Source organism: Psammomys obesus, unplaced genomic scaffold (genome assembly GCF_907164565.1).
Source record: "Psammomys obesus unplaced genomic scaffold, mPsaObe1.curated_primary_1811, whole genome shotgun sequence".
Taxonomy (NCBI): Eukaryota; Metazoa; Chordata; class Mammalia; order Rodentia; family Muridae; genus Psammomys; species Psammomys obesus.
In genome coordinates this window covers 9,578,082-9,596,494 of record NW_026596073.1, presented here as the reverse complement: position 1 = coordinate 9,596,494, position 18,413 = coordinate 9,578,082, and the positions used below count along the sequence as shown (strand labels likewise).

The window sequence follows — 18,413 nt, the reverse complement described above, 5'->3', positions numbered from 1 at the left end:
TAAAGTCAGAGTATCTGCTTTGATAGTCTGCAGGGCAGAACCTTTCAGAGGCCCTCTGTGGCAGATTCCTAGGTTGTTTCCTGCTTTCTTCTTCTGATGTCCATCCTCCTTGCCTTTCGGGATGGGGATTGAGCATTTTAGTCAGGGTCCTCTCTCTTGATTAGCTTCTTTAGATGGACAGATTTTAGGTTTATCCTATTAGTCTGTATGAGTGAGTATATACCATGTGTGTCTTTCTGCTTCTGGGACAGTTCACTCAGTATGATCATTTCCAGGTCCCACCATTTACCTGCAAATTTCATGATTTCCTTAGTTTTCATTGCAGAGTAATACTCCATTGTGTAGATGTGCCACAATTTCTGCATCCACTCTTCAGTTGAGGGGCATCTGGGCTGTTTCCAGCTTCTGGCTATTACAAATAAGGCTGATACAAACATGGTTGAGCAAATGTCCTTGTTGTGTACTTGAGCCTCTTTTGGATATATGCCTAGGAGTGGTATGGCTGGATCTTGAGGAAGCGCTATTCCTAGTTGTCTGAGAAAGCGCCAGATTGATTTCCAGAGTGGTTGTACAAGTTTACATTCCCACCAGTAGTGGAGAAGGGTTCCCCTTTCTCCACAACCTCTCCAGCATGTGTTGTCACTTGAGTTTTTGATCTTGGCCATTCTGATGGGTGTAAGGTGAAATCTCAGGGTTGTTTTGATTTGCATTTCCCTAATAGCTAATGAGGTTGAGCATTTCTTCAAGTGTTTCTCTGCCATTCTATATTCCTCTACAGAGAATTCTCTGTTTAGCTCTGTTCCCCAGTTTTTAATTGGATTACTTGGTTTGCTGCTTTTCAGCTTCATTAGTTCTTTATATATGCTGGATATTAGCCCTCTGTCAGACAAAGTGTTAGTGAAGATTCTTTCCCAATCTGTAGGCAGTCGTTTTGTCTGAAAGTATTCTTTAAAATTCCCATATTATAGCTAGCTGGGCACTTGGGAGGCAGAGGTAGGTGAATCTCTGAGTTCGAGGCCAGCCTTGACTACAGAGTGAATTCTGGGACAGCCAAAGCTACACAGAGAAACCCTGTCTCAACAAAACAAAAACAAACAAATTACCATTTTCCCTATAATTTTATGCCTGTGTTATAAAAGTACACTAACATGATGATCTTTTATGAGAATATGCTTCTATTGCATCTGTTCCTTATATTTCTTTGCTTGTTCTTTTGGATGTTTTCAGTAGATTGTTAGTTTGAATTCAATGTTTACCTTAAAATATTTTAAAATATTTTTTATTTTTAAATAATTTTATACATTCACTTGTATCTCAGCTGTAGCCCTCTCCCTCTTTCCCTCCCAATCATCCCCTCCCTCCCTTATCTCCTTCCTGCCTCCTTCCGAATCCACTGAGAGGGGGTGTCTTCCTCTCCTTCCGTCTGGCCCTAGCTTATCAGGTATCTTCACCTTAAAATATTAAAATGTTGTTAGGGTTGTGTGGCTGGAAAATAGAACCTAGGGCTTTGTGCCTGCTAGGCAAGCATTGTGTCACTGATGGTTACCCCCGCTCCAGACTATGAATAGTTGAATTTATTTATACATTTGGCACATAGCATTTAGTCCAATGTCTATAATGAGTTGAGTAAGTGTGATTTTAACCAACCAAAAAAAGAGAAACGTGTATTGAAGCAAAATTTCTTCTGATTTATCTATGTTTGAAGCTTTCTTAAGTCTGTATGGTGTGTTTGAATATAGGTTGAACATTTATAATCTGAAAATCCAGAATCTGAAATGTCCCCAAATCTAAAACATTTTCAGTGCTGAGGTGACACCACAAGTAGAAAATTCCACACCTTGACCTCACTTGACTGGTTATAATCAAGATACAGACATGTGTACATATAAAGCATGTATGAAACACAGAAAAAAATGCATTTAGATTTGACCCTGTTCCTAAAATAGTCATTATAAATATGGGAGTATTAATGAATTTTAAATACATTCTTTTTAAGATTTATTATTTATACGTCATTCTGCCTGCCTGTGTGCCTGCGTACCAGAAGAGGGCCCCAGATCTCACTATAGATGCTTATGAGCCACCATGTGGTTGCTGGGAATTGAACTCAGGACCTTTGGAAGAACAGCCAGTGTTCTTAACCTCTGCACCGTCTCTCCAGCCTTCTTAAATACTACTTGTCTCAATCAATCTGTAATACATTTGGATGTGAGGTAATCAGACAGGGATTATGTGAAACACCTTGGGGGACTGGAGAGATGGCTCAATAGTTACAAGCATTGGCTGAGGAGTCAGGTTCAGTTCCCAGCATTCACATGTTTGTTTCACAGTTGTCTGTAACTCCGGTTCCAGGGGATCTGATGCTGTCTTTTGGTCTCCACAGGTACCAGGCATGCAAATGGTGCACGCAAGCAAAACACCCATACGCATAAATTTAAAAAGTAAAAATTCATTTTAGTTACTTTAAAGAGCTATTACAGTAAAAAGTGTGACTAAGAGCTGGGGTTAATTTAGTAAAGTACTTGTCCTGTAAGCATAAGTTCAGCGCTCAAGTGAGATGATGAACCTGCAGTTTCATCTCTGAGAAGGGAGAGAAGACAACCTGCATGTACACGCACACATGCACACACGCACGCATACACACAAAAGAGAAAAAAGTAACTCTTGTTTTTCTATTTCAGATTATATATGAACAAGAAGGGGTATATATTCACTCATCTTGTGGAAAGTCCAGTGACCAAGACAGCTTAATTTCAGGAATATTACGTGTTTTAGAAAAGGTAAGTTTCTGGGAAATGATTTATTTAATAGTAGTTTGTGATGGTGATTCTCTTCAAGGCTTTGAAGAGGAGTCTGTATGTAAGATAATGTGTATTTGAACTATTGTTGTAAATTTATAATGCTAGAAACACACCTTAGGTAAAACAATAAAAATCATGAAATACTTTAAATGTGTATGTAAAGGTGGTACTAGCAGTTGGGAAGCAGAGGCAGTGGATCTCCGTGATTTCAAGGCCAGCCTGGTCTACAGAGCGAGTTCCAGTTTAGCTGAGGCACCAGACATACCCTGTCTTACCAAAAAGAAAAAAGGGGTTATGTAATCATTGCAGCTAATACACCTTTTTCATAATGAAAAATAGAGTTTAATTTCTGCAACAATTAAGTATTAACATGTGTAAAATACTAACATTACAGACCTAAAACTTTATCTTGCATTTAGAAGTAAAAAATAGATTGAGAATATAATACTTTGATGAATTATAAACACAATTCATGCTTGCTTTCTTCAGGATGCACAAGTTTTATTGATGAGTTTTAAATATGTTTTGTGATTCTTTCTGTAGGATGCTGAAGTAATAGTGGACTGGAGGCCATTGGATGATGCATTAGATTCTTCTAGTATTCTTTATGCTGGAAAGGTATTAAAAACATACAACTTGAGAATGCCATGTTTTCTTTCTGTGTATATGTATGTGTGCAGGCATGCATGTGTCTTACTCCCCTGTCTTCCTGCCCTATTTGTGCTGGAACTCTTCCTTTCCTCCAGTAGTTCCTTTTTCTGTGTCACATATATCTTTTCTGCCTCTTCTCCATTCTTAAGATTCCCTATCCCTGATCTCTTCACTAGTTAAACACACACACACACACACACACACACACACACACACACACACACACACACACACACCCCTACCTAGGTTCCACATATGAGAAAAAAAATACGCTAAAATATTTTATTACAGAATTTATTCTAATTCAAAATAAGTCATATAAGTTTTAGAAAGTTCATTGTATTCTACTGTCCTGTCATATTCCCTATTTTGAAGGCAGTCACAGTCAAACCTTGTTGTTGCTTCTTTGGTTGGTTCTGATCCCATATTCTTCTGTTATGTGTTGACGTCTCCCTGTGGCCTGCGAGGATTTGCCTGGGAGGATTTGCTATATCTGAAATCAGCACTAAGCTCTTGCTCAGGAATTGCCATTACAGACAGATTTCACTCTTGTAGCTCAGGCCGGCCTGGAGTTATTTTGTAGCCTCTCTGGCCTCAAGTTGATATAATTGCTGTGTGTAGATCTCATGAATGCCATAATTACAGTTGTTTACATTTCTTTTAAAAGTATTCTTTTTTGTAGATGGTCTTCATGTGGAAGTCAGTTCTGTTTTTACACCATGTGCATTCTGGGAATTGAACTCAAATTGCCAGGCTTGACAGCAAGAGGCTTTACGTCCCGCTCCCATTATTTGCTCTTCTCTTTGTTTTGCATGAAGTTGGTAGTTGTTTTGTAGTCTGGGTATTTCTCTTTTGCCTGTAATGGTTAGAACCTCAGCCTCTCTTTAACTTACGTGTATTGTCCTTTGTAAAGAAGAAGATGTTTGGTTTTATTCTCTTTAAAATCAAATGTTCTGTATATGATGTATAGGTATAACATATCTATACATCTACATCTATATCTATATGTGGCTAGATATGTTACAGCTATACATCATAGACATGTTGCTTTTAGCTAATTTTTTGTTTGTTTTTGACAGGGTTTTCTTGTGTAGCCTTGTATGTCATGTGGACCAGGCTGGCCTTGAACTCGCAGAAATTTGCCTGCTTTTGCGTCCCTGACTGCTGGGATTAAAGACCTGCATCCCCATGCCTGGTTGTACTTTTAGCTAATTTTTATTGTCAGAAAATACATAATTAATTTTGGCCTAAATAAACTCACTATAGTGAGTTATTTCCCATAAATCTCAAAATCTGGAAGTTGGATGCTTTTTACCTCTTGCTTTCTTTGTCTTTTCATAAGATGGCTGCCATATTTTCAGACATAACAACTCCATGCAAAACCAAACAATGAGGGAGTAAAGTGAAACAAACTTTGAGCCAAAGCCCCTGCAGAGCCCTGGCTGACTGTGTACATGTTTTTTGGCAACCCTAACTGCAGAGTGTGAAGCGAGATTTTCTTGCTCAAAGAAGGAAAAGCTGTCTGGCACAGCTTTTGGATGTCATTCACATAATATGCACTTTGATATTTCAGACTTAAATATTTATGTTACTGTTTTAGGACTCTAGTTCAGTTGTAGAGTGGACCCAAGCCCCAAAAGAAAGAGCTCATCGCGGATCAGAGCACCAGAGCAGTTATGAAGCAGAGTGGGACATGGTTAATACGGTGTCATTTAAAAAGAAACCACCTACCAATGGAGGTATGAATTAAATCTTTGATGTTTTAAACTGAACAACGTGCAAGGGAATGCTTCAGTGTTCTCAGTCAGGAGGGGTGATCTGATCCACTGTGTGTTCATAAGAAGTTCTGTCCTGTTACTATATTTTGTTGCTGTGAATTCAAAAGAGGACTTGAAGATATCTTTTTTTATTTTTAGTTACTAATACCGTAATAAGAAACAGTTTAAAAAATAAGTTTCCTAAGCCCTTGTGATAAGGGTACATCTGAGCTCATCACTGGGAGGCTAAAGTATGGGAATCCTGAGCTCCAGGGCAGTCTGGCTACATCATTAGTTCCAGGCCTGGCTCACAAAGCAGGTCCCTGTCTTAAGAACAAAACAAAGAACATTTTTTTTTCTTTAATCTAGAATTTAAAATCATGTTATTTCATCCTGAGGCAGCAGGGGAAGATGGACTGCACTGCTGTTACCATGCATACTCAGGGTATATTAGGATTTTTTTGTAGCTCATTCCAGACTTCCATATGTTCAGGTGCTACTCCCCTTTGCATGTTTAAATCTGTATCTACTATGTGATTACAGAAGGAGCCAAGATAACAGTTTGATATTGTTCATGTCAGAAAAATAGCACATATTCTATGGAATTCATGTCTTATTCTGAATATCATCTAACTGGCTCACATGTGGTTTGGCCAATGTATTTATGATCACTTGTTAAAAGGTTGAGCACTTACTTAGTTATGTTCAGTATTTTTTTTTTTTTCCTATAGTATTGATTTCTTTGTGGTTTGTAATGAAAAGATTTTCTTAATGATTTTGGTCTAAATTTAAGAATCCATCTTTAACTGCTGAAGAGAATAGCAACATCTTTTGGGGAACATGTATTGTTATATTTATACATCACTGTTATCGAGTAAAGTTGATTTTACTGTGTAGCCTGTGGATTCATTCTCATACAGAAGTTACACTTCACTTTATCAAATATAGGAAATAGTTGCAATGGAGTAGTAAATAGTATTTCATAAGCTTTGCTACTAGGTCATTCCCCAGGCATGTGTCTTTCTTGGGGGTAGAGAAGGCAAAAGAAGGCATGCAGGCATTCATTTTTAATGCAAGGAGAGGTTCTTACCAGGATCAGTGTAAAGTGTCAAAGAGAGATGAAACCCAGGATGTTTGAATTTGGTATGTAAGGGTGATTTAGTTCTTTACATTGTTGAGATTTCTGCCTGAGAAATGATTTTGCTGTTGTTGTTGCTTAATACTGTTAACTTGTTAAAATGAGTGATGGCAGGCCTCAGGAGTGAGCAGAAGCTTTCAGACTTTCCTAAGCACTTCATAGATGAGAAACAATAAAGATTTCTAAGATTTTGGGTCACAGTTGTGCCACCCATTGAAATCACCTAAGGTTAAAAGTTAAAACCAGAAAGTCAGACTCTGTGGTAGCTGGAGCTCGGGCATCTGATTTATAGAAGATTTTCAGGCATTTTTAATGTGTGGTTCAAGTTGAGAATTTTATAGTTGTGTGGCTGAGCCAAAAGCTGCTTATGTGATTTGTTCATACTGGCTTATGATGTGAGGAGACTTATTCTGCTATTGTGAAATGTTCGGGAAATAACTTACAAAGGCATTTAATTTACAGAAATAGTTTTATTGTGTCATTTTAGTGCATGTATGTACTTTCACCTCCTTTTCCTAGTCTCTCTTTTTGTTAATAGGCCTAAGGTAATACCTTCTTTTCCTTTCTTTTCTTTTTCTATCTTAGGGTCTCACTATGTAGCCTTGGCTGGCCTGCCACTTCAGAGATCTGCCTGCCTCTGCCTCCCCAGTGCTGAGATTAAAGACATATGCTACTATGCCTGCCCTAGGAAGGTAATTTCTAAGAAAGTGAATTTCTTTTTATATTATTTAATTTATTTTACTTAAGAGTGCTCTGCTGTATGTATACCTGCATGCCAGAAGAGGGCATCAGATCTCTTTATGAGCCAAAAAGCACTTATACAAAGTCTTAAAATGTTTTGTAAAGATGTTTTTAAAAATTCAATTTCAGGTCCTGAGTTCAATTCCTAGTACCCACATGGTGGCTCATCAAGAGAAATGGTATCCTCTTCTGGCATGCAGGTGTGCATGTAGCAGAGCGCTCATGTGACATAAATAAATAAAATTAAAAGAAACTCAGTTTCTTAGCTTTTACATTTTTTACTTTGTACTCCCCCCACCATGATATATAAAGAAAAATTGGGACACACCTTTAAAAAGTGGGTTATCAAAGGCTTATTCTTAAGAATATTTAACATACTTTTCAAATCCCTTGCTTTTATAACAGATTAGTGTTTTGAAATCATTTACCTCCAGAAGAACAGACTTTCATGATCAGGCCTAGAATTCGAACCCAATACAATGTTGGAGCCACTTCTCTAGTACTGGAGATGTACCTGAAAACAAAGTTCCTCTCCACCCTCCCCCCCCCCTTTTTTTGAGACAGCCCCTCTCTTACCCCGCATTGTTCTGGCTCTCCTGGAACTTGCGGTGTAGACTAAGGTTGGCATAGTGAATGCATGTGCTTGCCTGGCCTAAGGAAATAATTTATAAAAGTTGAATTTCCTAACTATTTTTATGAAGCATTTTTAATATTTTCTGTAAGTTACAGCTCTCTTTAAGTGTTTTATTTTAATGGAAAGACTTGTAGTTCTCACCTTTGTCAGAGCTTTAAATGGGAGAAATGTGTGAGGCGCCTTCCTCTCTATATTACATGTAGCATCTTTCAGTAAGGGAAAATTTTTATAATGTGTTTGCTCTTAAAATACACAAATTCATGTACTATGTAGAATTCTTTTTATGGTTTTATTGTAGTTCCAGTTTAGTGCAATTGAATTATTATCATATGTGTGTTTCTATTTTTCTCTTTTGTTGTGTATCTTAATTTGTTATTGTTATTTCTCTATGAAAATATTTCTAGTTTTTGCAAATTAGTAGCATATACTTTTTCTCGGCAGTTCAGGTATGTACACACAGGTGATAGATAAGATAAATTGTTCTCCCTGTCCGATGAGCTTGTGCCATTCTGAGCTTTGTACTATCGAAACGTGAAACGTGGGTGTAGCACTTAATCTAGGTAATCAGCCTTTAAATAGGAGTTCACCATTCAAACCATTATGGATGTGATACAGGTCAGTATATGCAGATAATTGCTGTAGCTTTCTACGACAGCTTTCAAGTGGTACCTGTTAGAAAATGTTACTAGACAGTGGAACTGTAGCATCTCTAATTGTGTAGGAAGGTGATATGCGTCCAGGTTAGCACCAATTAATCTCTTTTTTGAACAAGATTTGTAAGCATTATTCTGTGTATGATAAGTGGAATGGAATTAATAACTGTCTTGAATAAGACTGATATCTTATGAATTAACTTTTTAAAAAAGTATATTTTTTCTTTTAGATGTAGGAGACATCACGTTTCTGAGTTAAATATAAAAGCGAAGTAACATTAGAAATTATTTGTAGGAAGTATTTCTAGTAAGAAAATACTGTTTAGTTTTACGATTTTTTTTTTAAAATAATATTTAAGTTGCTTGTTAACAGTTTTGGTAGTGTTCATGGATTTAAGGTTTTATCTTCTGCACATGCACTACAAATTCAGAAAACATTGCATTTATATAACTGGTTTGAAATGCATTCTTAATTTAATAGGAACTTAATTTGGTGGGGTTGCTTATGTGGATTCATTGGTAGAGCGCTCATCTAGCATGTGCTACACAGTGTCCTGAGTCTAATCCTCAGCACCACATGAACTGGTCGTGTGACACATGCTTGTGATTCTAGTTTTCCAGAGATAGAACAAGCGGATATGACACTCAAGGTATCCTCATTTCATGAGTTTGATGTTAGCTTGAAAGACTTGAGATCCTGTCTTTATTCCATTTTATTCTTAACTTCAGTAGCATATTTGAATTTGTTTATAATAGGATAACTCATTTTAAAAGCAATAATTTAAAGAATGTTACACTGCCATTTCTTATGTGGAAATGTAAGTCATATGAGTGATAGAGTGTGTCTGTGGGTTAAACAAAAACTTAGGCAAACATGAAGAGCATTGTTAGTACCTTTAAAAGACGAACAAAAAAAATTTCCCCATTTTCTTTTTTTTAAGATGCTTCAAGCCATAGGAATGGGAAAAGCAAATGGTCATTCCTGTTCAGTTTGGCAGACCTGAAATCAATCAAGCAAAGCAAAGAAGGGATGGGCTGGTCATATTTGGTATTCTGTCTTAAGGATGATGTCGTCCTCCCTGCTCTGCACTTTCATCAAGGAGATAGCAAAATGCTGATTGAGTCTCTTGAAAAATATGTGGTATTGTGTGAGTAAGTACCAAATTATTTTCTACTTACTGAAACAGGACTATTGTATTAATCCCAGGGCAAACTATTTGTACTTGTCATTGAGCATCAATGACCTGAGTACATACAAAGGTATCAGCAACTTAATTTTGTGTTGCTTATTTTTTGGATAAGTGATTGAATAACATTTTAGTAGTTCAAAGCTAAACCTTTTAATCAAATTTTTAGCTTTTATATTTTAAAATATATGACATTTACTTACTGTTGTGCATGTATGTATGTGTGGATGAATGCATGCATGACATTCATGTGAACATCATTGGTTCTCTCCTTCTACAAGTGAGACATTCATGTGAAGGTTATTGGTTCTCTCCTTCTATGTGTGAGTCTCTGGGATTGAACTCAGGTTGGTGGCAGGACCCTTGAAACTGCTGGCCATTGTGTGTGTATGTGTGTTTTTAAGGGAAAATTAGTCCAATGTTTTTATGTAATTTAATGATCCCTCAGTAGTTATGAATTATATTTTCTTAATTTACCTTTTATTAAGCATTTTCTTTTAAACATACAGTTTTATATTTAAGAATGGAACTTTAAGTCAAGCAATTCTGCATCCTTTTATAAAATTGTAAGTGGAAAACAGGGCCCTGTTATTTTGCAAAAGTCCTATCATTTATTCACTTGTCTGTATCTGAGCACACAGTCCCTTTCTTGCTCTTATTCTCAATAAATACTTTTTCGGTTGTTACTTAGAAAAGACTGTACTGATCACTTGATACTCCGTTGTGAATAAAGCAGGCTTGTTTCTGGACCTCTGAGATAGGATGTCCTGAAGAACAGTGACAAGTAAATGACAAAACTATAAAGAGCTAAGATAAAGAAAAGGAAATACGAGGTTGAGGTACAGTGGGAGCTCCCCAGGAGCTGGGGGAGATGAGTTCTTGGTGAACAAGGAAGATTATTCCGAATAGGCAGCTTCAAAGTTAAAACCAAGGAATGGTTGAACCATTAGTACAAAAGGACGGAGAGATTTGGCAAGAGAGAAAGTAGAAAATGTTTTTGATGGAGAGAAGAGTAGAAATGTGCTACAATCTCAGAGCTGATCAGTATTACAGGCCTGTGAAGTTTGGAGCAAGGAGAGGGCCAGAGTTACAGACAAAGCCGTAGTGAATCAGTGCTGCAGGAAGGACTGTGTAGCCATGTTAGCAAGTTGTTCAGTTACCCACGAGTCAAGGTAGCCTGCATTAGGAGACTGTCAGCTAAGATAGAGCTGTTGGACAGCATTTATTAATGGATTTTGTAGTCATCTCCTCTTTTCCTCTGTACCAATCAGGGCAGAATTTGGAGATGTAAGCTTAGCTTGCTTTTGCTTTTTGAGACAGGCTCTTGCTCTGAAGCCTGGGTTGGCCTTGAACTTGGAGTCTTTCCTTGTCTTCCAGAGTTCTGGGATTACAGGTATGCACCACTGTGTCTGGCTCAGAAGTAGGCTTAACACTTAGTTTTAAATGTGCTAGACGAACTGTTCTCCGCTAAACATGATACAGAAAAAGGGGTCAGAATGGTCTTAGGAAAAATATTTGAAAAAATGTAGAAATTTGAAGAAGGGCTCCTTAGTGGAACACTTCTTCCTATGGGCAGTGAAACTCTGCCTTGTCATAGCTCTGTCTCTCCTGTCTCTCTTTGTGTGTATTTTGCTTTCTTTGAGACAGGTTGGGTTTTTTGTTTTTTGAGACAGGGTTTCTCTGTATAGTTTTGGCTGTTCTGGAACTCGCTCTGTAGACCAGACTGGCCTCAAACTCAAGATCTGCTTTCCTCTCCCTCCCTGAATGCTGGGATTAAGATTAAAGGTGTGCACTACCACCCTGGAGACAGGGTCTTAATGTAACCCAGGTTGGCTTTGAACCTGATACATAGCAGAGGCTAGCTTTAAACTTTTGATTTTTCTGCTTTTACCTTCCAAGGGCTTGGGTTGCTGTTGTGTTTATATCTTAAACCACATGACATACTATCCTTTATTTGAGCCACATGGTTTTTGAGTTCCTGAAACTGTCTAAACTTTTTCTTGTCCTTAGGTCATTTATATACACTATTGGTTTTGTTCGGATGGGTCTTCTTTTGTAGTGTCTGAGGTCTCACTTTAATACTCCCCATAGGGACTTTCCTGGATACTTCCTCTCCTATCTAATGCACATTTCTATCTCTATTCTGCCTTATCTCATTTCCTTGGTTGCTTTTTTATGACACTTAGGTGTATTATTTTGTTTTGTTGTGCTGGTTAGTTTTATGTTAACTGACATAAGGTAGTGTCATTTTGAAAGAGGGACCCTCAATTGAGAAAATGCCCCGACTAGATTGGCCTGTGAACAAGCCTGTGGTGCATTTTCTTGATTGATGATGGATGTGGGAGGGCCTAGCTCACTGTCAGCAGTGCCACCCCTGGGCTGGTGGTTTTGGGTGGTATAAGGAAACAGTCTGAACAAACCAGGAGGAACAAGCAGCAGCCTTCACGGCCTTTGCTCCCACCTTCAGGTCTGCTCTGACTTTCCTTGCTTTCCCACATGTGTGCTCAGGGTGTTTATGACAGCAGTAGAAACCCCAAGACATCTGTCGACTTCTGTGTTGTACTCTAGAAAAGCAAACTACTAAGAGTAGAGGTGCGATCTTATTTTCATTTTTCCTTGTTCCTACCCACAGCATTTAGTACATTATAGATATCAATTAAAGCTGAAGGAATATATGATAATTATGTTTGAGATATACTTTTGAAAGAGTAGTTATGAAAAGTAAATTCTAAACTAATTTTGTATAATTTCAAAGAGAAATTGGGAGATTCTTATGATCTCAGGGCATAGATATATATAATTTTTATACTAGATGAATTTAAATTAGTAGCAACTTAGGCAATAGAATGTGTGGTGGCCTTCCTACTTAGGCATTATGTAAAACTTGTTTTCTGAATTTGTAAACAAATGTGAAGTAATCATAGAGAGGAGAAGTGAAAAAGCACATTCTTTTTTGGTAAGAAGAGCCAAGAACTCTGAGGGGCCTGAAAAGTGTTATACCAACCATATTCTTCCTGTCAGCAGACAAGTCTGCAGGAAGGAGAGTTTCTTAAGAAGTACTTCTGTTGAAAATGGGAAGCCATGAAAATGGTGTCTTAGATGTAGCTACTTGCTACTTGCTGGAAAGAGAGCAGTGTTCAAAAGTATGGCTCCTGCCTTCATGAATTTTGTACCATTGTTGAGAACATCTGCTTTGTTCACTTTCCTCATTGCTGTGACAAAATTCTAGACAGAAGTGAGTTCAGGGTTTAGTCTGCCTCATAGTTGAGAGTACAGTTAGTAGTGTGGAGAATCCGTGGTAGCTGAAGCTTGAGCAGCTGGTAGCATAGCATCTTAGGTCAGAAAGACTAGAGTGGTACATACTTGAGCTGAGCTCGATTTCCCTTTTAATCAGTACAGCACCCTAGTCCATGCAGTGGTCCTCATCCACATTCAGGATGCCTCTTCCACCTAAACTAATCCCTAACTGGTGTGTCCAGAGGCTTGCTTTCTAGATGACTCTAGATACTGTTATATTTACAGTCAGTGTTAGTTACCACACCAACATCAATTAAATAAATGTAAAATTTCAGTTGTAGTATACTGTGAATAAAAACAGATATGGTATGCATATATGTAAAGTATGCTTTTTTGAGTGCGGTAGCAATTGAAACCGTAAAGAGTGGAACCAAGGAGAGGATACAGTTCAATTAAATATGCACATACACAGTGATTTTAACTGTTAGTGATGAACTCAGAGAAAAGCTAGCCAAAGAGAATAATAACCTGTGCTCTCTTCTCTCTCTCTCTCTCTCTTTTAGGCTTTTTTAAAAAATTAAAAATTAATTTATTATTTATTACAATTTATTCACTTTGTATCCCAGCTGAAACCCCTTCCCTCTTCTCCCCCCAGACCCACCCTCCCTCCCTCTTCTCCCCCAATGCCTCTCCCCTAGTCCACTGATGGGGAGGTCCTCCTCCCCTTCTATCTGACCCTAGCCTATCAGGTTTCATCAGGACTGGCTGCTTGTCCTCCTCTGTGGCCTGGCAAGGCTGCAGATCCCAGGAAGAGGTGATCAAAAAGCCTGTCACTGAGTTCATGCCAGAGATACCCCCCACTGTCATTTATAGGGAACCTACTTGGAGACTGATCTGCCTGTAGGCTACATCTGAGCAGGTGTTCTAGGTCCTCTCCAATGCATGGTGCTTGATTGGAGTATCAGTCTCTGCAGGGGCTCTTGGGCCCAAATTTTCTGGCTCTGTTGGCCTCCTTGTGGAACTCCTGTCCCCTCCAGGTCTTTCTATCTCCCCCTTCTTTCATAACATTCCCTGCACTCTGCCCAAAGTTTGGCTATGAGTCTCAGTATCTGCTTCGATATCTTGACCCATCAGAAAGGCTAAGATAATAAACTCAAGTGACAACACATGCTGGAGAGGATGTGGAGAAAGGGGAACCCTCCTCCACTGCTGTTGGGAATGTAAACTTGTACAACCACTTTGGAAATCAATCTCACACTTTCTCAGACAATTAGGAATAGTGCTGCCTCAAGATCCAGCTCTGCTACTCCTTGGCATATAACCAAAATATGTGCAAGTACAAACGAGGACATTTGCTCAACTATGTTCATAGCAGCTTTATTCATAATAGCCAGAATCTGGAAATAACCTAGATGTCCATCAACGGAGGAATGGATACAGAAATTGTGGTACACAATGGAATACTACTTAGCAATTAAAAACAAGGAAATCATGAAATTTGCATGCAAATGTTGGGAACTAGAAAAGATCATTCTGCCTGAGTTATCCCGGAAGCAGAAAGACACACATGGTATATATTCACCTGTAAGTGGATATTAGACATATAATATAGGATAAATATACGAAAATTTATACTCCTAAAGAAGCTAAACAAGAAGGACCCCAGGGAAGATACTCAATCTTCATTCAGAAGGGCAAACAAGATAGACACTGGAAACAGGAGAAAACAGGGAACAGGACAGAAGCCTACCACAGAGTGTCTCTGAAAGGCTCTACTGATCAGGATACTGAAGCAGATGCTGAGACTCATAGCCAAACTTTTTTTGGACTTGTTTTGTTTTTTTAAGACAGGGTTTCACTGTGTAGCCTTGGCTGTCCTGGACTTATTTTCTAGAGTAGGCTGGCCTCAAACTTACAGAGATCCGCCTGCGTCTGCCTACCTGAGTGCTGGGATTACAAATGTCTACCACCATGTCTGGCTCTTCTTTTCTTGTTTGTTGCTGTTACTTATTTTTCTATTGTTGTGATAACATATCATGACCAGGACAGCTTATAGAATAAATAGTTCATTTGGGCTTATGATTATATAGGGTTTATAGGCCATACCAGCTGAGCTGTAGGGATGTTAGCAGATACAGAAACCCTGGGATTCATATCTTTAACCTTAAGCACCAGAGGATACATTTGGAATGGTGTGAGGCTTTTGAATCCTCAAAGCCTGTTTCTAATGATAAGCTTCCTATAGCAAGGCCACACCTCCTAAACCTCCCCAAATGGCTCCATCAACAGGGACCAAGTGTTCAAACATTAGAGCCTATGGTGCATTTTCATTTCGGTCATCACAGTTGCACTTGTTACATTTACTCAGCTACCAAGACTACGGCCTTTTCTGATGGAGAAGACAGTTCTTAGAAGTGATTATTTAAAAATCTTACTCTGTAACCTCAGCTGCTTCCCCTACACAGTAGGGGGCCAGTTTACTTTTTGTCTGTGAATAGTCTAAAATATAAGAGAATATGAGGTCCTTCTGTATTTTGGGATAAAAACTTGTCTTCTATATGATTTTTTTTTGTTGTTACAAATTATGCTCAATTACATCATACTTTATGCCTCCCCAGAAATTACACATCAAATATAAGTAGCAGAAAAAGATTGTCCAGGCTGGATGTGGTGGTGCATGCCTGTAATCCCAGCACTTGGGAGGCAGAGGCACGTGGATCTCTGTGAGTTCTAGGACAGCCAGGGCTACACATAAAGAAACCCTGTCTCAACCAAAAAAACGGGGGCGGGGGAGACGCAGGGGTTGCAGGGAGAAAAAGATTCTCCAAGTAGTTACCAGTATAAAAATTTATAAATTTGATGAGCTCTTCCACATGCAGACTCTTTCCTAAGACAGTTAAACCTATGCAGTACCATTACCCTCCCACCCCCTAAACCTAAGTTTTGACTCCTACAGGATTCCAAATTTTGTTAACTTGACAAATGACTTACCATCTTATCCCAACAGTATTAACCTATTAACCCCTTAAGGGCTTCCATATGGATAAGCAGAGAATGCCAGTGATCTTGGGACAGACATCTATAAAAGCCAGAAAGATGCTAGGCTAGCTGTGTATACTTTACCATTTCAGTTTCCCTCACCAGCTTCTTGGCACTTATTAATTCTTATTGTTTTCTTATCCTGGATAACCAGTGTTGCATTAATTGATATAGTAAGTGTTGCATTAATTGATGTAGTATTTTATGTATTACCATCATTTAAAGTGCTATAGTCATTTGAAGAAGAAAATGTAGTTGTTATACTATATAGACAGGAAGAAGAAATCACTTCATTACCGACATGTAACTACAAAAACTTTTTCTAGAACAAAAGTGTTAGTTAGGATGTGAAGAAGGCATTTTAATTCTGTTGGATTATTTTCTATTTTAGGCAGTTCTTCCCCATTAATACATGAGTATACAGTAAAATACAGTAAAATATTTTTCTACAAAAGTCAAAGTGGTTGTATTATATTACATTAATCATTTACAAAATTTGTTCCTATATGTAAAGTTTGTTATTGTGAATATTCTATCACATTGATTTAAAAACATTTTATGTGTATAGGTGTTTTGTCTGTCTGTCTGTCTGTATCATGTGCATGCCTGCTGTCTACAGAAGCTAGAAGAGGATGTCAGATCTCCTGGAATGGTGTTTCGGACTGTTGCTAGATGGAGTATGGGTTCTGGGACTCAAACCCAGGCCCTCTAGAAGAGCAGCCAGTGCTCTTAGAGTTGAGCTGTCTGTCTTTCCAGACTCTACATCGACTTTTTTCTTTAAAGTCACAGTCTTGGTTGATGTTGTTTGCAGTGCTATTTTATGTATTTCATTACTGTTAACATATTTATTGGAAAATCTCAGCAATTGTAAAATAGCTACTGGGTCATCTCCATGCCCTAGCACTGTTCAGCTTTTATAGTGTCTGAGTCTGTTGGTTCATGCTTGAGCAGGGAAGTACTTCAGAATTTTTAGATGATATACTTAATATTGTAATTTTTTTCCTTCTTAAATTTTTCTTAAGCAGTGGTAGAATTGCTGGTGCTAGCATCATTTTACTGTTGCATTGAATTTTAAAATCTTGAATAATATTAGCATGTGATATCAGCAGCTAGAATACATACTTTGAGATTAAATCCGTGTGATAACTTGGCAGTTATAAACATGTTCTAGAAACCAGTCCTTTTCCAGTGAAGTTGCGCAAGTGGTACTCAGTCCCTTGTTGAGTGTACTTTTTAACACGTTGACAACTTCCTTCAGAGTAGTTGAGCCTCAAATTTCTTCATAATTTCCCCAAGGAGGTACCTGCAATAGCCATCAGGAAGTGTACCATGTCAAAAAATGAAATATTAAGGGACGATTCTGTGGCTGCTGGCGTACTTCTTTTCCTGTGAAGAGGCAGTCACCGTGAAGCTATGGAGCTCTAGAGTTGGCTGAGCCCCAGTAGCTCAAGACTGTACATTTTGTTCCTTTTCTACTGAAAGGCAATGCTTTTGCTTTCATTTTTACTTTAGATTTTAAGTATCTTGATATTATTTATTGTTAGAAACAAAATAACCCCCACACCAGCAAATTTTGTGCTAGATAGAACAATTCCTACGTGACCTGCTTTTCTGCTGCACATTTAAAAGTTGTCCTATTGTAAACATGACTTACAACAAGTGAATCCATACTCTGCATTGTGATCACCCGCCCTAATTTTATCAAAGAAACATGTTGAATGAATATTATCATGTCCCGTCTCCCCCTCTTTCCCCCCCCCCCCCCCCGCTTCCCTATGTCAAATGATTGGACCACAGCTTTTCTTTTTTAAGCCAGGAAGCTTATTAGCTTCTTTTGTCGTCACAGTTTCAGTGTGTGTTGCAATCATGTAAGGAAAATATTCTGTTTTGGATTTCATATCTTCTCTAGCATTACTGCTTTATCCTGTTATGTTAGAACCAAGATGAGATAACTGTTATTAAAGATCTTATCTCAAACATTTGTAATAACTTGAGGTATATTGCAGCAGAAAGCATCTAGTTTTTATTTTAAACATAGAACATTTATAGATTTATTACAACTGACACTTTAGGTCATAAAACACTAGAAAAAAAGACTGGTTAGTTTGTCTGGTTCTGTGGAATTAGCTGTCTGCTTGGAAAGCACACTGTTAATTGTGTGCTTACTAAGCATGAAAAGAGACCTGTTCCTAGAGCTTTAATAAGAAAACTAAAAATGTATGGTTACTGAAAGTATATCTATATCTATGTATATCTGTGTATAAATCATAAATACTTTTGTATGTATGCATTTATAATTACGGCTAACATCATTACCAAAGAACCTCATATCTTGTATTTTTAAACCTTTTGTATTGTAATACTAACAAGATATTTGGAAAGTTTGGAAACATTTCAAAACATATGTTTCTTATTTTGTACATATTACTCACTTGAATCCTGCAGTTGTTTGGTTTCATTCATTTTTATAATAAATACTTACATATTGTAGACTTTTCTATTGTAAATCTTATTCAAGAATTCAGTTTCATTGTAACATAAACATCTTGGCTTTCCCTAGAATAAAAACATAAAA

General features: G+C 37.8%; 1 protein-coding gene across 3 annotated transcripts in view; it reads left to right on the top strand.

Annotated features, from left to right (window-relative positions):
* The window catches only part of Tbc1d15 (TBC1 domain family member 15), a 59,048-nt gene that overhangs the window by 10,841 nt on the left and 29,794 nt on the right, over window positions 1-18,413 (top strand). For all 3 annotated transcript variants that reach the window (XM_055626094.1, XM_055626095.1, XM_055626093.1), the window contains exons 2-5: window positions 2,682-2,780; window positions 3,345-3,419; window positions 5,053-5,191; window positions 9,317-9,527. In XM_055626094.1, coding sequence (XP_055482069.1) covers window positions 2,682-2,780; window positions 3,345-3,419; window positions 5,053-5,191; window positions 9,317-9,527 — 524 coding nt within the window. The remainder of the gene's footprint in view (window positions 1-2,681; window positions 2,781-3,344; window positions 3,420-5,052; window positions 5,192-9,316; window positions 9,528-18,413) is intronic.